At 49.9% G+C, this 22,505-nt stretch overlaps 2 protein-coding genes across 7 annotated transcripts in view; one reads left to right on the forward strand and one right to left on the reverse strand.

Annotated features, from left to right (window-relative positions):
- ARFRP1 (ADP ribosylation factor related protein 1) overlaps positions 1-3,560 on the reverse strand; it is a 9,795-nt gene extending 6,235 nt beyond the window's left edge. Inside the window, exons 1-5 of one of the 5 annotated variants that reach the window (XM_023183301.2) lie at positions 3,414-3,556; positions 2,840-2,933; positions 2,590-2,683; positions 2,242-2,329; positions 1,931-2,013 (exon numbers count right to left, since the gene is read on the reverse strand). In XM_023183301.2, coding sequence (XP_023039069.1) covers positions 1,931-2,013; positions 2,242-2,329; positions 2,590-2,682 — 264 coding nt within the window. In that variant the 5' untranslated portion in view covers position 2,683; positions 2,840-2,933; positions 3,414-3,556. Of the gene's footprint in view, positions 1-1,930; positions 2,014-2,241; positions 2,330-2,589; positions 2,689-2,839 lie in introns of all 5 variants that reach the window. The other 4 variants (XM_023183302.2, XM_023183300.2, XM_023183299.2 and 1 more) reach the window with 4 other exon arrangements.
- The window catches only part of ZGPAT (zinc finger CCCH-type and G-patch domain containing), a 26,660-nt gene continuing 7,662 nt past the window's right edge, over positions 3,508-22,505 (forward strand). For both annotated transcript variants that reach the window (XM_023183290.2, XM_023183291.2), the window contains exons 1-2: positions 3,508-3,665; positions 4,100-4,708. In XM_023183290.2, the coding sequence (XP_023039058.1) occupies positions 4,128-4,708 (581 nt within the window). In that variant the 5' untranslated portion in view covers positions 3,508-3,665; positions 4,100-4,127. The remainder of the gene's footprint in view (positions 3,666-4,099; positions 4,709-22,505) is intronic.

Consider the following 22,505-nt stretch of genomic DNA (forward strand, 5'->3'; position numbering starts at 1 on the left):
ATGCTGACCCTCCTCTCCCGTCCTCGCTGCCTTCCTGATGCTGACCCCCAACATGCATCCTGTACCTCAACCTGCCTCGGCATCTGTGCCTGAGACACCGGCCTGTGACGGTGTCATCATCATCTGTGTCCCTCCCCAGCACGCTGGGCACCGGACCCAGCTCTGACTCAGCTTGTCCCATCTGACTACACTGGTCCTGCAGGATCTATCAGAGATCACTTGGCCATGGGAGAAATGCCCTCTTGGCTAGAAGTCACGGCAGGAGGGGACACTTCGGTGGGGCCTAGGAAAGGGGAACTGGGATCAAAAAGGAGATCAGGACCTGGGCACTCAACTCTAGCACTGGCGGCTGGCAAGCATCAGGGCAGCCAAGGCACCAAGGCTGCCCCACACCCACTGTGCCAGCCTAGGGCAGGGAGCCCCAGGAAGCCACAGGCTCTGCCCTGCTCAGTGCTGGACTCAGTGCCTGGCCCAGGCTGAGAAGAAGAGGAACTGTAGTTTGGGGGCTGTGGAGGAGGGCACCACACTGGGATCTCAGAACAGCCCAAAACCCGCGTCAAACGAGGAGACCGCTGCTGCGGGACCCTGAGGAGTCTTCCGGTGACCACGGAAGAATGAACGTTAAGCTAGAACTGAGGTAACCCCATCGTAGAACTGAGGTAACCCCGTCGTAGAACTGAGGTAACCCCATCGGGGAGAGGCAGCCGTCATGCCTTCCCCACATCTGGCTGGTCTTTGCCATTTCTGTGTCCTGGTGGTGAGCAGATCTCTGAGCTGAAAGGAGGCACTCACTTTGGGGGAGTGCAGGGCCCCCGGGTTCCCACACTTTGTCTTATCCTGACTGAGAAAGAAACAGACTGCCCTGACCTCTCTCACCTGGCCAACGAGGTTTCCCTTAGGCTCAAACCCAAGCCAGGGTTTGAACATTCCCAGACACTTGTAAGATGTTTAGGTTGTTAACATAATGTTCAGGTTTCAAAACACTGAAAGAAATTAGCCCCAGCCCTGAACCCAATTCCTTAAATTCTCGTTTAAACGCCACACCCTGCTCCCCCAGCTTCAGGCACCACCAGTGAGCACACCCTTCCCTTTGCTGGTCACCTGAGGATGCCGCACTCTGTCAACAGGTTCCCCTGACGTGTGCCCTGACCTGAGGATGCCCCACTCTGTCAACAAGTTCCCTAATACATGCTCTGATCTGAGCGCCTTGGCGTTTAGTGATTCTTTCCTTGGAATCTCCAATGGCCCCATCACAGGGAACTCCCAAGTAGGAAACTCCCCTACCACAACTTTTGGGGCAACTTTAGCTAAGGGTTTGGCTGGGACAAACCAGGGAGCCACTCGGGAACCTGGGACAGGACCAGAGAGAAACCCCCAGGGACAAAGTGGGTAATGAAAGTTGCTAGGGCGGGCGCAGCGGCTGATGCCTGTAATCCCAGCACTTTGGGAGGCCGAGGTGGGCAGATCACGAGGTCAGGAGATCGAGACCGTCCTCGCTAACACAGTGAAACCCCATCTCTACTAAAAATACAAAAAGTGGCCGGGCGCGGTGGCTCAAGCCTGTAATCCCAGCACTTTGGGAGGCCGAGACGGGCAGATCACGAGGTCAGGAAATCGAGACCCTCCTGGCTAACACGGTGAAACCCCGTCTCTACTAAAAAAAATACAAAAAATCAGCCGGGTGTGGTGGCGGGCGCCTGTGGTCCCAGCTACTCCGGAGGCTGAGGCAGGAGAATGGCATGAACCCAGGAGGCGGAGCTTGCAGTGAGCCGAGATCGTGCCACTGCGCTCCAGCCTGGGTGAGAGCGAGACTCCGTCTCAAAAAAAAAAAAAAAAAAAAAGATGCTGAAGAAGGGCCCAAAGGGTGCCCTCTGGAAAGAAATGGCACTAAAAGGCTGGAGGGGGGGTGGTCCTGACCAGGGAGTCTTACCTTGTCCCACAAAGACTGCAGCTCTTCCTGCCCTCCTAAGTCCCAGAACATGAGCCGAGCCTTTCCCACATCCACAGTGCCAACTGGGGAGAGGAGGAAACAGGCAAGGCTCGTGACCTTGGTCCTCGACACACCTAGTCCCAGCTCTCCCGGGGGATGGAGCAAACCATGCTGGTGCCACTCAAATGAGACTTGAGAGGGGACTGACAGGGCTGTGGCCAAGGGCCAGTTGGACTGTGAACGTCACGGCATTCTCAAGGCCCCAAACCCACAGCCTGCTATTTAGACCCCTTACTGTTTAGACCTCTTACTGTTTAGACCCACGGTGGTGGTGATTTTGGATAGACTCATTCCCTTGTAGTTCTTGTTAAACCGGGTTTTTGACTGCTCCAGGAAGGTCTGAGGAGAGAGGGAGAGGCAGACACATCAAGTAGGGGCTGCACTGGCTTCCCAAATATCCTTACTCAGGCCTGTTCCTTAAGAGAGAAAAACAGAAACAAAGCAACACTCTGCTCTTCAGGAAGCTGGTGGTGACAATCCTGTCGTCTCAGGTGAAATTTGGGTTCCATCTGGGTAGTGAACATGCAGCTGACAGCACAAAACCGAAGCGGGGGCCACCCAGCCGTGGGAAAGGTGCGGGCAAGGGAGTGGGCACTCACCGTCTTCCCAGCATTGTCCAGGCCCAGGATCAGGATGCAGTACTCGTCCTTCTGAAACATGTACTTGTACAAGCCCGACAGCAGCGTGTACATCCTGCCCTGGGCCCCCAACACAGGTCAGTGTGCAGCCAGAACGCACCTCCTCTCCCCCGGGCTTCTCCACGGGGGTCGGTGGCGCCCCACGCCCAGCTGGCCGCTCAGGACGAGAGCCTGGGGGCCATTCCCGACTCCCGTCCCTCTTCCACCTCACCCGGTAACTCCTCCCAGGCCGGCCGCCACTCCGTCCTTCCGCTCACAGCAATGACTGCGATCTTTCCGAATCCACAGCGGCTCCGGTCCCTCCCCTGCTCGCGGGACCACCCAGCCAGGTGTTCACGGCGAGCTCCGCTGCGCTCCCGCCCTCCCCCGAGGTTTCGCTCCCGCGCTTCACGCGCGCGGAACGGGGAACACACTCGCTGCAGCCCCGCCTGGGCCCCCGCGCCCCACCCGGGAGCAGCGAGCCGCCGGCGCGCTCCCCAGGAGCTCCCCAGGGACGCCCCATCAACCCATTTCTTAAAACGGGGACGGCCTGCGGGGAGCGGACTACAGGGCGGGTGAGCAGCGGCCCGGCTGCTCCCGGAGGCGGCGCGCGGCGGGCAGGGAACGACTCCTGCGGAGGAAGAACCCGCGTCGGGGGCCCCGGCTACGGCCGCCCCAGGCCGCGGCCGCCAGGTTGGAGGCTCGCCGACAAGCAGCTAAAGCTGGTTCCTGTCACACCTGCGTCCCACCTCGAGCTCTGGGCCGCCCCTCGGGCCTCGCGCCCCACCGCATAGCCTGCGGCCTACCTGCGACCGCCGCGACCTCGGAGCCGCCGCTGCTGACCCCCGCTGACCTCCGCTGACCTCGCGCTAACCCCGCGCGGCGCCTGACGGGACGAGAGCCGGCCTCAGGGAAGGAGCTGAAACGCTTCCCGGCGGCCTCCGCGCTCCGCTTCCCGGCTGCCCCCGCGCGCCAGGCACTTCCGGAAGTGGCGGCGCTCCGGAGGAAGTGCTGGTCGGCGGCGGGGACGAAAGGGGGGCGCCGGGCCGCTCTAGCCGGTGAGGCCGGAGGGCTCTCTATGGCGGCGTCTGGGAAACCGCACGGGGGAAGTGCCCTGCCTGGGGAGAGGGGACCGCGGTTTGCGGGGACGCGGCCCTGGCCAGACGGCAGAGACGCCGGGCGCGGGGGCGGGGCCGGCCTGGAAGGCAGCGGGCACGGCGGGGGGGCGCGGCGCCGGGCCGGGCGGCGGGGCGCCCCGCGGGGAGGGGTCTCCGGAGTGACGCGGGACCCGGCTAGCGGCGAGCCCAGGGCGGCTCGGAAGGGAAGCGCGGAGCCTGAGCGGGGGTACCCGGGCTGCGACCTCTGCGCTGGGAGCTGTGCCTCTGAGCCGGTGTCTCCCCGAGGGAAAGGGGACGTGCCCGTGCCCGTGCCCGCCCGCAGTCTGTGGGGCCGGTCCCGAGACGTGGGGCTCACCTGGCTTCTCTTCTCGCAGTCCTGGTCCAGCGCCTCCCTCTCTCAGCATGGACGAGGAGAGCCTGGAGTCGGCCTTGCAGACCTACCGTGCGCAGCTGCAGCAGGTAGAGCTGGCCCTGGGCGCCGGCCTGGATTCGTCTGAGCAGGCGGACCTGCGCCAGCTGCAGGGGGACCTGAAGGAGCTCATCGAGCTCACCGAGGCCAGCCTGGTGTCTGTCAGGAAGAGCAAGTTGCTGGCCGCGCTGGACGAAGAGCGCGCGGGCCAGGAAGATGCTGAGTACCAGACTTTCCGGGAGACCATCACTGAGGCGGTGGAGGCACCAGCAGCAGCCCCTGAGTCCGGATCAGAGACCGTTCCTAAAGCAGAGGCGGGGCCTGAATCTGCAGCAGGTGGGCAGGAGGAGGAAGAGGGAGAGAACGAGGAAGAGCTGAGTGGGACAAAGGTGAGCGCACCCTACTACAGCTCATGGGGCACTCTGGAGTATCACAACGCCATGGTAGTGGGAGCGGAAGAGGCGGAGGATGGTTCGGCGGGTGTCCGTGTGCTCTACCTGTACCCCACTCACAAGTCTCTGAAGCCGTGCCCGTTCTTCCTGGAGGGAAAGTGCCGCTTCAAGGAGAACTGCAGGTAAAACCCTTTGTTATCAGGATGCCAACCTTGGGGCGTAAGAGGCACGCACACAGGGTCGGGTCAGGATGGGCCCTCCCTTTGCTTTGCAGTTTTGTCTCAGCATCTTGGGGCAGGCATGCTTTGTGATAGCAGTGGCTGCGTTCAGGCGTCTGCGTCTTTCTTCTGGGGTAAATCAAGAAGCATAGAAGGTGGCTGGGTGTGGTGGCCCACGCCTGTAATCCCAGCACTTTGGGAAGTCAAGGCAGGCAGATCACCTGAGGTCAGGAGTTCAAGACCACGCTGGTCAACATGGTGAAACCCCATCTCGTTAAAAACACAAAATTCAACTGGTGCGCACCTGTGGTCTTAGCTACTCAGGAGGCTGAGGCAGGAGAATTGGTTGAACCCAGGAGGCCAAGGTTGCAGTGAGCGGAAATGGAGCCACTGTACTCCAGCCTGAGCAACAGTGCAAGGCTTATGTGGAAGAGAATAGGTCTCCAACCTATCATCAGTTTTTTTTCTTTGGTTGTTGTTTTAATTTTTTTTGAGACAGGGTCTTACTTTGTCAACCAGGCTGGAGTGCAGTGGTGCAGTCCTGGCTTACTGCAGCCTAGACCTCCCAGGCTCAACTGATCTCCTGCCTCAGCCCCCCTAGTAACTGGGCTACAGACTTGAGCTACCACATCCAGCTAATTTTTGTATTATTATTATTAATTTTTTTTTTTTTTGAGATGGAGTCTTGCTCTCTCGCTCAGGCTGGGGTGCAGTGGCGCGATCTCGGCTCACTGCAAGCTCTGCCTCCCAGGTTCAAGCAATTCTCCTGCCTCAGCCTCCTTAGTAGCTGGGATTACAGGCACCCACCACCATACCTGGCTAATTTTTTTGTATTTTTTAGTAGAGATGGAGTTTCACCGTGTTAGCCTGGATGGTCTCGATCTCCTGACCGAGGTCATCGTGATCCGCTCACCTCAGCCTCCAAAAGTGCTGGGATTACAGGCGTGAGCCACCGTGCCTGCTTTTTTTTTTGGTGACAGAGTTTCACTCTTGTCGCCCAGGCTGGAGTGCAGTGGCATAGTCTCAGCTTACTACAACCTCCTTCTCCCAGGTTGAAGTAATTCTCTGCCTCAGTGTCCAGAGTGTCTGGAATTACAGGTGCCCACCACCATGCCCGGCTAATTTTTTGTATTTTTAGTAGAGACAGAGATTCACCATCTTGGCCAGGCTGATCTTGAACTCCTGGTCTCGTGATCCACCCGCCTCAGTCTCCCAAAATGCTGGGATTACAGGCGTGAGCCATCACGCCTGGCTAATTTTTGTAGTTTTAGTAGAGGTGGGGTTTTGTCATGTTATCCAGGCTGGTTTCACACTCCTGAGCTCAAGTGATCCACCTGACCTGGCCTCTCAAAGTGCTGAGATCACAGGCATGAGCCACTGCGCCCGGCCCTGTTGTTAGTTTTATTCTCTAGAGTTCAACTTGAAAATTTTACTTTTATGGAGATTTTCAAACATACCTCAAATTAGAGAGCTTAGCATAATCACTGCCCACAGTCCATCATCCACAGTCCATCATCCAGTGTCCTCATTGATTAACATTTTGCCAGTCTTGTTTTGTCTGTTCTCCTTGTCCTACTTTTTCCTTTTCTGGACCATTTTAAAGCAAATTCCAGGAGTTACTGGGTTTTTCCAACTATGAATACTTCAGAGTGTATCTCTAATCTAACTGATTAGGAAATTACTTAAAAAGTAACTTTTTGGAAGTCCAAGTCCATGTGAGGACAAAAAAGAGTAACTTCCGTGTTATAATAGGTAATAGTATTATATCAAATGGTAACACATGTAATGGTAATACCTCTTCCATAGTCAAATATCCACAATTATTACTGTGATGTCTATTTCTGTAAGTGCATAGCTTTATTTTTGCTCTTTACTTTCCTCTTAGAAGAAATATTTACCAAGACTTCTAGTAGGTAATTTTCTTTTTTAGCCAATAGTTCTGGCTGACCACGTAATCATCCCTAGTTCTAGTTCTTTGAGTATCTTCGTCTTTTTTCTTTTGAAACGGGATCTCGCTGCTCTGTCACCCATGCTGGAGTGCAGTGGCACAATCTTGGCTCACTGCAATCTCTGCCTCCCTGGCCCAAGCCATCCTCCCACCTCAGCCTCCCTAATAGCTGATACTCCAGGCGTGTACTGCCACGCCTAGCTAATTTTTGTATTTTTTGTAGAGATAGGATTTCACCATGTTGCCCAGGCTGATCTCGAATTCCTGATCCCCTTGATGAGAGATCTGACACATCCCTGTGATGCTTCCTCTGGGCCAGGCATTGCTCCAAGAATTTCATACACATTCATTCATCTGTGCAACAGCCGCATAGGTAGGCTCTGCAGTCACACCATTTGACAAGGGAGGAAACAGGAATAGAAGAACTGAGTGGCCCAGGGCTTCAAGGCTCAGAGGACTCTGGTTGCCCCCCGCCCTCGTTCCATCCCCTGCTCCACCCGCTGCTGCTTGCCGTGTCGGCATCAGGCCTGATCTGAAGGCTTCTGGAGCATCTTACAGACACCTACCTTGCCACCATTCAGGACTGATAAATTCTCTTGGATTTGTGTTGGACTTTTTTTTTTTTTTTTTAAAACGGAGTTTCACTTTTGTTGCCCAGGCTGGAGTGCAATGGCGCGAACTCTACCTCCCAGGTTCAAGGGATTCTCTTGCGTCAGCCTCCCGAGTAGCTGGGATTACAGGCGCCTGCCACCACGCCCAGCTAATTTTTGTATTTTTAGGAGAGGCAGGGTTTCACCATGTTGGCCAGGCTGGTCTCGAACTCCTGACCTCAGGTGACCCCACCTTGGTTCCCCAAAGTGCTGGGATTACAGATGTGAGCCACCACACCCAGCCCAGGATTTCTTTGTATATTCTGGATGTTCATCCCTTGTGAAGTATGTAGTTTGCAGATATTTGCTCCTATTGTTTGGGTTGTCTTTTCACTCGATACAGTGTCTTTTGATGCACAAACATTTTAAATTTTGATGCAGTTCAATTTATTGTTTCTTTATTGCCTGTGTCTTTGTTGTCAGATTTAAGAAACCATCGCCTCATCCATGCATATGAGGATTTTCACCTATGTTTTCTTCTAAGAGTTTTGTAGTTTTAGCTGTTAAATTTAGGTCTTTGATCCATTTTGAGTTAATTTTTGTATATGTTATTAGGTGAGGGTCTACTTCATTCTTTTTTTTTTTTTTTGAGACAGAGTCTTGCTCTGTCACCCAGGCTGAAGGGCAGTGGCGTGATCTCCACTCACTGCAAGCTCCGTCACCTCCCAGGTTCATTCTATTCTCCTGCCTCAGCCTCCCAAGAAGCTGGGACTACAGGCGCCCACCACCACTCCCGACTAATTTTTTTGTATTTTTGGTAGAGACGGGGTTTCACTGTGTTCGCCAGGATGGTCTCGATCTCCTGACCTCGTGATCCGCCCACTTTGGCCTCCCAAAGTGCTGGGATTACAGGCGTGAGCCACTGTGCCCGGCCCCACTTCATTCTTTTGCATGGGGATTTCCAGTTTTCCCAGCACCATTTGTTGAAAAGAATGCTTTTTCTCCACTGAATGGTCTTGACTGTCTTGTCCAAAATCAATTGGCCATACATATATGGGTTTATTTGTGAGCTCTCTCTTCTCTTCCATTGGTGTATATGTCCTATGCCAGTACCACACTGTTTTGATTATTATAGCTTTGTAATAAGTTTTAAACTCAGGAATTGGTAGTTATTCACCATTTGCTCTCTTTTTCAAGATTGTTTTGTTTCTGGATTCTTTGCAATTTCATAAGAATTTTAGAATCAGATTGTCCAATTCTGCATAAAATACAGTTTGAATTTTGATATGGATTGTACAGAACGTGTAGATCTGTTTGGGGCATATTGCCATCTTTACAATATTAAGCCTTCTGGCTGGGCCTGGCAGCTCATGCCTGTAATCCCAGTACTTTGGGAGGCTGAGGCAGGCATATCGCTTGAGGTCAGGAGTTCAAGACCAGCCTGGCCAATGTGGTGAAACCCCATCTCTACTAAAAATAAAAAACAAATTAGTTGGAGGTGGTGCACACCTGTAATCCCCGCTACACGAGAGGGTGAGGCAGGAGAATCACTTGAACCTAGGAGGAGGAGGTTGCAGTGAGCTGAGATCATGCCACTGCACTCCAGCCTGGGCAACAGAGTGAGACTCCATCTTTTTTTTTTTTTTTTTGAGAGAGAGTCTCACTCTGTCACCCAGGGTGGAGTGCAGTGGCCAGATCTCAGCTCACTGCAAGCTCCGCCTCCCAGGTTTACGCCATTTTCCTGCCTCAGCCTCTGGAGTAGCTGGGACTACAGGCGCCCGCCACCTCGCCCGGCTAGTTTTTTGTATTGCGAGACTCCATCTTAAACAACAACAGTAACAGAAGAAAAAAACAATATTAAGTCTTCCAATTCATGAACGAAGGATCTGTCCGTTTATTTAGGTCTTTAATTTATTTCAACAGTGTTTTGTACTGTACAAGTCTTGCACATTCTTGGTTAAATAAGTATTATTTTTGATGCTTCTCTAAGGAGTTGTTTTCCTTTTTTTTTTTTTTGAGACAGAGTCTTACTCTGTCACCCAATCTAGAGTGCAGTGGCACAATCTCGACTCACTGCAACCTCCACCTCCCGGGTTCAAGCGATTCTCCTACCTCAGCCTCCCAAGTAGCTGGGGTCACAGGTGCCTGCCACCACACCCAGCTAATTTTTTCTTTTTTTTTCTCACTCTGTTGCCCAGGCTGGAGTGCAGTGGTGCAATCTTGGCTCACTGCAAGCTCCACTTCCTAGGTTCACACCATTCCCCTGCCTCAGCCTCCCAAGTAGCTGGGACTACAGGCGCCTGCCACCACGCCCGGCTAATTTTTTGTATTTTTAGTAGAGACAGGATTTTGCCATGTAGCCAGGATGGTCTTGAACTCTTGACCTCAGGTGATCCGCCTGCCTCGGCCTCCCAAAGTACTGGGATTACAGGCTTGAGCCACCGCCCCCGGCCGATTTTTTTTTAAAGATAGGGTCTTGTTCTGTCACCCAGGCTGGAGGGCGGTGGCATGATCATGGCTCACTACAACCTCAAATTCCTGGGCTCAGGGGATCCTCCTACCTCATCCTCCTGAGTAGGTGAGACTACAGGTGTGAGCCACCATGCCCAGCTAATTTTTTAATTTTTCTGTAGAGGTAGGGTCCTGCTTTGCTGCCTAGACTGGTCTTAAACTCCAGGGCTCAAGCAATCTTGCCTCAGCCTCCCAAAGTGCTGAGATTACAGGGGTGAGTCACTGCACTGCACCCAGCTGTGTTGGTTTTTTTGAAATGCTTTTTTGCTTTAGATGATAATGTGTGGTTTTTTTCCTTTCATTCTATTAATGTAGTATATTAATTGATTTTCGTATGTTGAACCATCCTTGAATTCCTCAGATAAATCACACATAGTCATGGTGTATTATCTTTTTATTATTTTTGTAGGGATGAGATTTCACTCTGTTGCCCAAGCTGGTCTCGAACTCCTGAGCTAAAGTGATCCTCCTGCCTTAGCCTCCCAAAGCACTGGGATTATAGGCATGAGCCACCTGGCCCTATCTTTTTGCTTTTTTTTTTTAATGAGACGGAGTTTCACTGTGTCGCCCAGGCTGGAGTGAGTGGTGCAATCTTGGTTCACTGCAACTTCCACCTCCTGGGTTCAAGTGATTCTCTTGCCTCAGCCTCCTGAGTAGCTGGGACTACAGGTGCCCGCCACTATACCCAGCTAATTTTTTGTATTTTTAGTAGAGACAGTGTTTCACCATGTTGGACAGGCTGGTCTCGAACTCCTGACCTCCTGATTTGCCCACCTCGGCCTCCCAAAGTGCTGGGATTACAGGTGTGAGCCACCGCACCCAGCCTTATCTTTTTAACAGTTAAAAATTTAAGGCTTTATCATGTAATAACGTTGCTGGATTTGATTTGCTGCTGTTTTGTTGAGGGTATTTGCATCTGTATTCATAAGGGATATTGGTCTGTAGTTTTCTTCTCTTGACGTGTCTTTGTGTAGCTTTGATGTCAGCATAATACTGGCCTCATAGAATGAGTTAGGAAGTATTCTTTATATTGTGGGAAGAGGTAAAAAGGGATTGGTGTTAATTCTTCTTAAAATGTTTGACAGAATTCAACAGTGAAATGATATATACAATCATATATATATATAGAGAGAGATGGACTTTTCTTTTGTTGGAAGTTTATTGACTATTGATTCAGTTTCTTTATATTGAAACTGACTTTTCTTTTTGGAAGCTAAAAAGTACAATAACTGTAGTAAAAGTTTCTGAACTTTTTTTCCATTGGAAGTTTTTTGACTGCTGATTCTTTATTTGTTTTAGGTCTATTCAGATTTTCTGTTTCTTCTTGAGTCAGTTTGGTCTCGTTCTGTTGCCCAGGCTGGACTGCAGTGGTGCCATCTTGGCTCACTGCAACTTCTACCTCCTGAGTTCAAGTGATTCTCCCACCTCAGCCCCCCCAGTATCTCGGACTACAGGCGCCCACCAGCATACCTGGCTAATTTTTGTGTTTTTAGTAGGGACAGGGTTTCACCATGTTGGCCAGGCTGGTCTCGAACTCCTGACCTCAGGTGATCCACCCACCTCGGCCTCCCAAAGTGCTGGGATTACAGACATGAGCCACTGCACCCGGCCTTGAGTCAGTTTAGATAGTTTGCATGCATATTTCTAGGAATTTGTCCATTTTGTCTTACGTTATCTAACCTGTTACCATACAATTGTTCATAGTATCCTTTTATAGTCCTAGTTATTTCTGCAAGATCAGTAGTAATAGCTCCACTTTCTCTCTTGATTTTAGCAATTTGAATCATCTCTTTTTTCGTTTTGAGATAGAATCTCACTGTGTCACCCAGACTGGAGTGCAGTGGCATGATCTTGGCTCACTGCAACCTCTGCCTCCCAGGTTCAAGCAATTCTGCCATAGCCTCCCGAGTAGCAGGGATTACAGGCGTGAGCCACCACGCCCAGCTAGTTTTGTTTTGTTTTTTGTTTTCTGTTTTTTTTTGTTTTTGTTTTTGTTTTGAGATGGAGTCTCTGTCAATCTGATTGTGGTGCAGTCTCGCTCATTGCAACCTCCGCCTCCTGAATTCCAGCAATTCTCCTGCCTCAGCCTCCCAGGTAGCTGGAACTATAGGTGTCACCACGATGCCCAGCTAATATTTGTATTTTTAGTAGAGACAGGATTTCACCATGTTGGCTAGGCTGGACCTCAGGTGATCCGCCCACCTCGGCCTCCCAAAGCGCTGGGATTACAGGCGTGAGGCACTGCGCATGGCCTGTTTTTTCTTCTTGGTCAGTTTTTCTAAAAGTTTGTCAATTTTGTTGATCTTTTTTGTTGCTGATCTCTATTGTTTTCCCATTCTGTTTCATTTATTTCCATTTTAACCTTTGTTTCCTTTTTTCTGCTGGTTTGGGTTTAATTTGCTCTTTTTTTCCCCTAATTCTTTAAGGTATACAGTTAAGTTATTGATTTGAGATGTCTCTTTTTTTCTTCTCTTCTTTTTTTTTTTCCTGTTGAGGCAGAGTCTCGCTCTGTCACCCAGACTGGAGTGCAATGGCGTGATCTCAGCTCACTGCAGCCTCTGCCTCCCAGGCCATTCTCCTGCCTCAGCCTCCCAAGTAGATGTTTCTTGGCCAAGGTGTTTCTTTTTGAATGTAAGCATTTACTGCTACAGATTTCCCTCTAAACACGGCTTTCACTGCATTCCATAAGACTGTTTTTTGTTTGTTGTTGTTTTGTTGTTTGAGACACAGTCTCACTCTGTTGCTGTTTGGAGAGCAGTGAAGTGATCATAGCTCACTGTAGCCTTGAACTCCTGGACTCAATCAGTCCTCCTGCCTCAGCCTCCCAAGTAACTGGGACTACAGGTGTACACCACTGCACCTAACTAATTTCTTTTATAAGTTTTTGCAGAGGCCAGGCCCAGTGGCTCACACATGTAATCCCAGCACTTTGGGAGGAGGAGGCAGGCAGATCACCTGAGGTCGGGAGTTGGAGACCAGGCTGGCCAACATAATGAAACCCTGTCTCTACTAAAAGTACAAAAATTAACTGGGCATGGTGGCTCATGCCTGTAATCCCAGCTACTCAGGAGGCTGAGGCAGGAAAATCGCTTCAACCCGGGAGGCGGAGGTTGCAGTGAGCCAAGATTATGCCATTGCACTCCAGCCTGGGTGACGAGGTGACAAGAGTGAGACTCCGTCTCAAAAAAAAGAAAAAAAGAAAAAGCCAGGCACAGTAGCTCACGTCTGTAAATCCCAGCACTTTGGGAGGCCAAGGCGGGTGGATCACCTGAGGCCAGGAGTTCGAGACCAGCCTGACCAACATGGTGAAACCCCGTCTCTACTAAAAATACAAGAATTAGCCAGGCATGGTGGCGGGCGCCTGTAATCCCAGCTACTCAGGAGGCTGAGGCAGGAGAATCACTTGAACCTGGGAGGCAGAAGTTGCAGTGAGCCAGGATCACGCCATTGCACTCCAGCCTGGGTGACAAGAGCAAAATTCCGTCTCAAAAAAAGAAGAAAAAAAAAGTTTTTGCAGAAACAGGGTTTCACTTTGTTACCCAGGCCGGTGTCAAACTCCTGACTTCAAGCAGTCCTGCTGCGTCGACCTCCCAAAGTGCTGAGATTATGGTCATGAGCCACTGCACCCTGCCACCTCGCTGTTTTGTTCTGTTGTATTTCCATTTTCATTGATCTCAAGATATCCTAATCTCCCTTTTGTTTTTTTGTTCGACTCATCGGTTATTCAAGAGTGTCTTTATTTCTGCATATTTGTAAATTTTCCAAAAAAAAAATTTTTTTTTTTTTTTTGTTTTGAGAAAGAGTCTTGCTCTGTCACCCAGGCTAGAGAATAGTGGTGCACAATCTTGCCTCACTGCAACCTCTGCCTCCCGGGTTCAGGTGATGCTCCCACCTCAGCCATCCTAGTATCTGGGATTACCAGCATGTGCCACCACACCTGGCTAATTTTTATATTTTAGTCTTATTGTGCTGGTCAGACTGGTCTTGAATTCCTGACCTCAGGTGATCTGCCTGCCTTGGCCTCCCAAAGTGCTAGGATTACAGGCGTGCACCACCATCCCCCCTCCCCCATTTTTTTTTTTAATAGAAGGTCTCACTGTTGCCCAGGCTGGTCTTGAACTCCTGAGCTCAAGCAATCATCCCTCCTTGGCCTCCCAAGGTGCTGAGGTTACAGGTGTTAGCCACAGTGCCTGGCCTTCTTTCAAGACTTTAAAAATGTCATCTCGGCCAGGCGCAGTGGCTCACGCCTGTAATCCCGGCACTCTGGGAGGCCAAGGTGGGCAGCACGAGGTCAGGAGATCGAGACCACCCTGGCTAACATGGTGAAACCCTGTCTCTACTAAAAATAGAAACAATTAGCCAGGTGTGGGCCGGGCGCGGTGGCTCACGCCTGTAATCCCAGCACTTTGGGAGGCCGAGGTGGGCGGATCACGAGGTCAGGAGATTGAGACCACGGTGAAACCCCGTCTCTACTGAAAAATACAAAAAATTAGCTGAGCGTGGTGGTGGGCGCCTGTAGTCCCAGCTACTCAGGAGGCTGAGGCAGGAGAATGGCGTGAACCCGGGAGGCGGAGCTTGCAGTGAGCCAAGATCACACCACTGTACTCCAGCCTGGGCAACAGAGCAAGACTCTGTCTCAAAAAAAAAAAAAAAAAGTCATCTGACTGCCTTCTGGCCCAATAGTTTCTGATGAGAAATTGGTTGTTAATCTTATCGAGGAACATTTGTACACTGACTGTTCACTTCTCTCTTGCTGTTTTAGGAAATTCTCTGTCTTTGGGTTTCAGCAGTTTGATTGTAATGTATCAGTGTGGATCTCTGAATTTATAAGCTACTTGGAGTTCATTGGACTTACTGGATGTGTAGATTCATGCCTTTCATTAAATTTGAAAAGTTTCAGCTACTATTCTTGGCATCTTGAAATATTAGTTTTGTTTCTTCCTGTCTGTTCACCGCTTTTGGAACTTCGTCATGCATGCGTTGGCGTGCCTCATGGTGTAACACAGGTCCCTTGGGCTCTGGCCATTTCTCTTTCTTCTTTTTTCTTTCTACTCCTCATTTTGGGTAAATTCAGCCGACCTGTCCTCAAGTTCACTGTTTCTTTCTTCTTCCTTCTCAAATCTGCTGTTGAAGCTTCTGGTGAAATTTTCACTATAGTTATTGTAATTTTTAGCTCCAAAAAAATTTTCTTTCTTTCTATAAAATTATAACTTTACTAATATTCTCTATTTGGTTAGACATGGTTCTTTTGCTTTCCTTTAGTTCATTATCCATGGTTTCCTTTATTTTTAAATTTGTTTTTATTTAGTTAATTTTTTTTTGAAATGGAGTTTTACTCTTATCACCCAGGCTGGCGTGCAATGGCACAATCTCGGCTCACTACAACCTCCGCCTCCTGGGTTCAAGCGATTCTCCTGCCTCAGCCTCCCAAGTAGCTGGGATTATAGGCATGTGCCACCCACCTAATTTTTGGTATTTTTAGTAGAAACTGGGTTTCACCACGTTGGCCAGGCTGGTTTCAAACTGCTAACCTCAGGTAATCTGCCCGCCTCGGCCTCCCAAAATGCGGGGATTACAGATGTGAGCCACTGCACCCAGCCTCTTTTTTTAGTATATTTAAGATAATTGATTGAAAGTTTTTGTCTAGTCATTCAAATGTCTAGGCTTCTTCAGGAACAGTTTCTATTAATTTCTTTATTTAAAAAAAATTTTTTTTTAATATTCTTTTTTTTCCTTTGAGATGGAGTCTCACTCTATAGCCCAGGCTGGAGTGCAATGGCTTGATCTTGTCTCACTGCAACCTCTGCCTCCTGGGTTCAAGCGATTTTCCTGCCTCAGCCTCCTGAGCAGCTGGGACTATAGGTGCGTGCCACCGCGCCTGGCTAATTTTTTGTATTTTTAGTAGAGACATGGTTTCGCTGTGTTAGCCAGAATGGTCTCAATCTCCTGACCTTATGATCCTCCTGCCTTGGCCTCCCAAAGTGCTGGAATTGCAGGCGTGAGCCACCGTGCCCGGCCTATTTTGTATGTGTGTGTGACAAAGTCTCCCTCTGTCACCCAGGCTGTAGTGCAGTGGCACAGCCCTGGCACACTGCAGGCTTAACCGTCCAGGTGTAAGTGATTCTCCCACCTTAGTCTCCTGAGTAGCTAGAACTACAAGCATGTGCCACCATGCCTGGTTGGTTGTGTTGTTGTTACTGTTTTAGAGACAGGGTCTTGCTACATTGCTCCGACTGGTCTTGAACTCCTGGGCTCAAGCAGTCATCCCACCTTGGCCTCCCAAGGTGGTGAGATTACAGGTGTGAGCCACTGCACTCGGCCTGTTAATTTCTTTATTTCCGGTGAATGGGCCACACTTTCTTGTTTCTTTGCACGCCTTGTAATTTTTTGTTGAAACCTGCACAAGTTGAGGATGATCGTGTGGTTACTTTGAAAATCGGATCCTTCGCCCTCTGCAGGGTTTATTGTTGTTGTTTGTTGTGGATTGTCGTTTCTCATTTGTTTAGTTACTTTCCTGAGTTTTTTTTTTTTTTTTTTTTGAGAGGGAGTCTCGCTCTGCCGCCCAGACTGGAGTGCAGTGGCCGGATCTCAGCTCACTGCAAGCTCCGCCTCCTGGGATTACGCCATTCTCCTGCCTCAGCCTCCCAAGTAGCTGGGACTATAGGCGCCCACCACCACGCCCGGCTAATTTTTTTTTTTGTATTTTTAGTAGAGACGGGGTTTCACCGTGTTAGCCAGGATGGTCTCGATCTCCTGACCTCGTGATCCGCCCGTCTTGGCCTCCCAAAGTGCTGGGATTACAGACCTTTTTAAATAAAGACTGTATTCCGTCAGTGGTGCTTGTTTCTTTTCTGTTAGGTTAGTGGTTAGCTTGTGCTTTGAAAGAGATTTCTTTAAGTGTCTATTGGCAAAAGGATAAAGAGACTGGGCGCAGTGGCTCACACCTGTAATGCTAGGACTTTGGGAAGTGGAGGCGGGTGGATCACTTGAGGTCAGGAGTTTAAGACCAGCCTGGCCAATATGGTGAAACCCTGTCTCTACTAAAAATACGAAAATTAACCGGGCATGGTGGCATCCGCCTATAGTCCCAGCTACTGGGAAGACTGAGGCAGGAGAATCGCTTGAACCCAGGAGGTGGAGGTTGCAGTGAGCCAAGATGGCACCACTGCACTCCAGCCTGGGCAACAGAGCGAGACTCCGTCTCAAAAAAAAAAAAAAAAAGATACAGAGCATCTACCATCCTTTCCAGGTTGCCTCTGTACGGGGGCGAGTCCTTCAGTGCCCGCCAGGCTGTTCACGGCTCTTCCTCACCCTTTACTTCTCGCTCACATGGAGCCTAAGGGTGAGCCAGAGGTGAAAGCTGGGGGCCTCCTCAGGTGTTTCTGAGCACCTGTCTAGCCCCCGCTGTGTGCATGGCCTTCTGGATTTCCAAGCATGAACAGGAGCTTTCCAAAGCCCTTAGACCTTCATGTAGCTCTTCCTTCCTAGACTTTTCTGTCCACTCTTTGCCCATCTGTTGTTGTCCCTGCTCCTGCAGCTTCAGATCATACCTGCCTTTAAATGCCTTCAGGCTGGGCGCGGTGGCTCACACCTATTATCCTGGCACTTTGGGAGGCCAAGGCGGGTGGATTGCTTGAGGTCAGGAGTTTGAGACCAGCCTGGCCAACATGGTGAAATCCCGTCTCTAGTAAAAATACGAAAATGAGCTGGGCGTGGTGGTGGGTGCCTGTAATCCCAGCTACTTTGGAGACTGAAGCAGGAGAATTGCTTGAGCTTGGAAGGCGGAGGTTGCAGTGAGCTGAGATCATACCACTGCACTCTGGCCTGGGCGACAGAGTGAAACTCCATCTCAAAAAAAAAAAAAAGGCCGGGCGCAGTGGCTCAAGCCTGTAATCCCAGCACTTTGGGAGGCCGAGACGGGCGGATCACGAGGTCAGGAGATCGAGACCATCCTGGCTAACACCGTGAAACCCCGTCTCTACTAAAAATACAAAAAATTAGCCGGGCGAGGTGGCGGGCGCCTGTAGTCCCAGCTACTCCGGAGGCTGAGGCAGGAGAATGGCGCGAACCCGGGAGGCGGAGCTTGCAGTGAGCTGAGATACGGCCACTGTACTCCAGCCTGGGCGACAGAGCGAGACTCTGTCTCAGGAGAAAAAAAAGCCTTCAACAGCACCACCCTGGAGGCTGCCCCAGCCCTGAGAGAGTTTGAGGGGGTGAAACAAAGGCAAGCCCTTCAGGGAGATACTAGAAAGGTCCAAACGCATAAGCATGATTCCTTGAGAAAAGCTCTGTGTCATCCCTTCTGACACCAGCAAGCCACACCAGAAACGCAGATTGCCTTCCTGGTGGCCACATGTGAGCTGGTAGTAGTGGCCAAGCAGAAATACCCCAGCTGTCCTGAAATTTAGCAGGGTCTTACTTCATTGAGCAATCATCTGGTTCGTAGACACTGGAGTTCCAGAAAAGTTTATTGTGAGGTTTTGATAGTTTAATAGGAAAAAGTTTATTGTGACTGTTTTGACAGCTGAATAGAAAAAGGTTTTTTGTGACCGTTTTGACAGCAGAATAGTTGCTTTGCTGGAGAGGCAGATCCTTGAGCTGCCGATGCCATCATTTTAGTGATATCCACTCTGTTGCTGAATTTTTAGCTATGCTGTTTTAAGTTATTTTCTTAGTGGTTGCTCTAGAGATGACAATGTGCATCTTTAACTTACCACAGTGTATTTCAGATTATTACTGACTTAACACTTAAAGGATAGCAATTTTTTTTTTTTTTTTGAGTTTCACTTCTGTCACCCAGACTGGAGTGCAATGTCGATCTCAGCTCGCTGCAACCTCCGCCTCCCGGGAGCAAGCGATTCTCCTGCCTCAGCCTCCCGAGTAGCTGGAATTACAGGTGTGTGCCACCACGCCCGGCTAATTTTGTATTTTTAGTAGAGACGGGGTTTCACCATGTTGGCCAACTCCTGACCTCATGATCCGCCCACCTTGGCCTCCCAAAGTGCTGGGATTACAGGTGTGAGTGACTGTGCTGGGCCTAAGTATGGCGACGTGTCAGTAACATGGATCTACCTCTGTCGTACTATGACATAGTTCCCCTCCATTTTCCCATAGCACCATCCCAACCTCCCTTTTCCTCTGACGTAGCTCCATAGGAAGCTAGTTCCATCCTCCCTTCTCCTCTCACGTAGCTCCATTCCCTCTTCTCCTTCATGTATTATTGCCATATATACATTTATGTATATTATAGCTTCAGCTCTTCGGTGTTGTAATTATTGCTTCAAAAGTATTTTGAAAGAAGTTGCCTGGAGGTAGTGGCTTGTGCCTTTAACCCCAGCACTTTGCGGGGCTGAGATGGGCAGGTCACCTGAGCCAGAGAGTTGGAGACCAGCCTGGGCAACATCTCTATGAAACCCCATCTCTACCAAAAGTACAAAAAATCATCCTGGCGTGGTGGTGCGTGCCTGCAGTCCTAGCTCTTTGGGGGTGGATGCCAGCTAAAGTGGGAAGATCACCTGAGCCTGGGAAGTCAAGGCTGCAGTGAGCTGAGATTGTGCCACTGCACTCCAGCCTGGGTGCAGAGCTTATCTCAAAAAAGAAGAAAAGGGGCTGGGAATGGTGGCTTATATCTGTAATCCCAGCACTTTGGGAGGCTGAGGTGGGTGGATCACCTGAGGTCAGAAGTTTAAGACCAGCTTGGCCAACATGGTGAAACCCTGTCTCTACTAAAAATACAAAAAGTAGCCGGGCGTGGTGGCGGGTGTCTGTAATCCCAGCTACTCGGGAGGCTGAGGCAAGACATTCACTTGAACCCGGGAAGTGGAGGTTGCAGTGAGCTGAGATCACACCATTGCATTCCAGCCTAGGCAACAGAGTGAGACTCTGCCTTAAAAAAAAAGAAAAAGAAAAGAAAAGAAATTAAAATCTGGACACTGTGGTTCATGCCTGTAATCCCAAAGCCTTGGGAGGCTGAGGCAGGAGGATCACTTGAGGCCAGGAGTTCAACACCAGCCTGGGCAACATAGCGAGACCCCATCTCTATTTTAAAAAGAAAGAAATTAAAAGAGAAAAAAGTATACTTGTAGGTTTTTGTATCCCCCATATTTTACCATTTTTGTTGCCCCTTTTTCTTTCCTGTGAATTTGAGTTACTGTCTAGTGCCATTTCCTTTTACTCTGAAGAACTTCGTGTAGAATTTTTTTTTTTTTTTTTTTTTTTTTTGAGGCAAAGTCTCACTGTGTTGCCCAGGCTGGAGTGTAATAGTGCAGTCTCAGATCACTACAACCTTCACCTCCCTGGTTCAAGCAATTCTCCAGCCTCAGCCTCCTGAGTAGCTGAGACTGCAGGCACCTGCCACCATGCCCAGATAATTTTTTTGGTATTTTCAGTAGAGACAGGGTTTCACCATGTTGGCCAGGCTAGTATTGAACTCCTGATCTCAGGTGATCCGCCCACCTCTGCCTCCCAAAGTACTGGGATTACAGTTGTGAGCCACTGCACCCAGCCTGAATAATTTTTAATGATTTTTTTCTTCTGCTATCTCAAATCTGCTGTTGAGTGCATCTAATTAATTTTTTTTTTTTTGAGTCGGAGTCTCGCTCTATTACCCAGGCTGGAGTACAATGGAATGATCTCAGCTCACTGCAACCTCAACCTCTCAGGTTCAAGCGATTCTCCTGCCTCACCCTCCCAAGTAGCTGGGATTATAGGTGTCCACCACCATGCCCAGTTAATTTTTTTTTTTAAGTAGAGGCAGGGTTTCACCATGTTGGCCAGGCTGGTCTCGAACCCCTGACCTCAGGTGATCCGCCCACCTTGGCCTCTCAAAATGCTAGGATTACAGGCATGAGCCACCACGCCCGGCCTTGAATTTTTTTTTAATAGGTTTTTCGTTTGTTTGTTTTTGAGACAGAGTCTTGCTGTCGCCCAGGCTGGAGTGCAATGGTGCAGTCTCGGCTCACTGCAACCTCCGCCTCCCAGGCTCAAGCGATTCTTGTGCCTCAGCCTCCCCAGTAGCTGGGACTACAGGCGCCCTCCACCACACCTGGCTAAATAATTTTTGTAGTTTTAGTAGAGACAGGATTTCACCATGTTGGCCAGGCTGGTCTTGAACTCCTGACTTCAGGTGATCCGCCCACCTTGGCCTCCCAAAGTCTAGGGATTAGAGGCTTGAGCCACCGCTCCTGACCATGGCTTTAGTTTTTAGAGTAGTTTTAGGTTCATAACATAATTGAGTGGAGGATACAGGGATTTCACATATACCTCTGACCCCCACACATGCAACAGCCCCTCCCCACAACACCGTCATGCTTTTCACCAGACTGGTGTGTTTATTACAGTCCAAAAGCCTACATTGACCCATCATTGTCACCCAAGGTACATCGTTTACATTAGGGTTGACTCTTGGTGGTGTACACTCTATGGGTTTTCACACCTGTGTAATGACAGGCATCTACTCTTGTGGTATCAGACAAAGAAGCTGTACCACCTTACCCCTTCTCTGTACTCTACCTGTTCATCCTGCCCTCCCCACTACAGTCAGTAAAAATTTCCTTTCAGTGATTGTCTTTTTTTTTTGAGATGGAGTCTCGCTCTGTTGCCCAGGCCGGAGTATAGTGGCGCGATCTCAGCTCACTGCAAGCTCTGCCTCCCAGGTTCACACCATTCTCCTGCCTCAGCCTCCCGAGTAGCTGGGACTACAAGCGCCCGCCACCACTGCCCAGCTAATTTTTTGTATTTTTAGTAGAGACGGGGTTTCACCGTGTTAGCCAGGATGGTCTCGATCTCCTGACCTCATGATCTGCCTGCCTCAGCCTCCCAAAGTGCTGGGATTACAGGCGTGAGCCACCGCACCTGGCCTCAGTGATTGTCCTTTTTAACTCTGGAATTTCCATTTGATTCCTTTTTTCTTTTTTTTGAGACAGAGTCTTCCTCTGTTGCCCAGGCTGGAGTGCAGTGGTGCCATCTCGGCTCACTGCAACCTCTGCCTCCTGGGTTCAAGCAATTCTCCTGTTTCAGCCTCCCAAGTAGCAGGGAGTACAGGCTCGTGCCACCACGCCCGGCTAATTTTTGTATTTTTAGTAGAGACGGGGTTTCTCAATGTTCGTCAGGCTGGTTTTGAACTTTTGACCTCAGGTGATCCACATGCTTCAGCCTCCCAATGTGCTGGGATTACAGGTGTGAGCCACCATGCCCAGCCTCCATTTGATGGATTTTATATCATTTCTTTTTTAAGATTCCCTAGGGTGGGTGTGGTGGCTCACACCTTTAATCCCAGCACTTTGGGAGGCTGAGGTGGGTGGATTACCTGAGGTCAGGAGTTTGAGACCAGCCTGGCCAACATAGTGAAACCCCATCTTTACTAAAAATACAAAAGTTAGCTGAGTGTGGTAGCTCACACCTGTAGTCCCAGCTATTCCGGAGGCTGAGGCCTGAGAATAGCTTGAACTTGGGAGGTGGAGGTGTAGTGAGCTGAGATGATGCCACTGCACTCCAGCCTGGTTGACAGAGTAGGACTTGGTCTCAAAAAAAAAAAAAGAAAGAAAAGAAAAAGGATTCCCTATTTCCTAAATCATTGTCATCATATTTTCATTTAACTCTTTGAACATACTTATAGTAGCTGCTTTGAAGTCTTTGCTAAATTCAACATCTGGGCCCACTCAGAGTCAGATTACACCAACTGCTTTTTTTCCTAAGTATAGATCATGATTTC

Source organism: Piliocolobus tephrosceles, chromosome 20 (genome assembly GCF_002776525.5).
Source record: "Piliocolobus tephrosceles isolate RC106 chromosome 20, ASM277652v3, whole genome shotgun sequence".
In the NCBI taxonomy this organism is placed as follows: Eukaryota; Metazoa; Chordata; class Mammalia; order Primates; family Cercopithecidae; genus Piliocolobus; species Piliocolobus tephrosceles.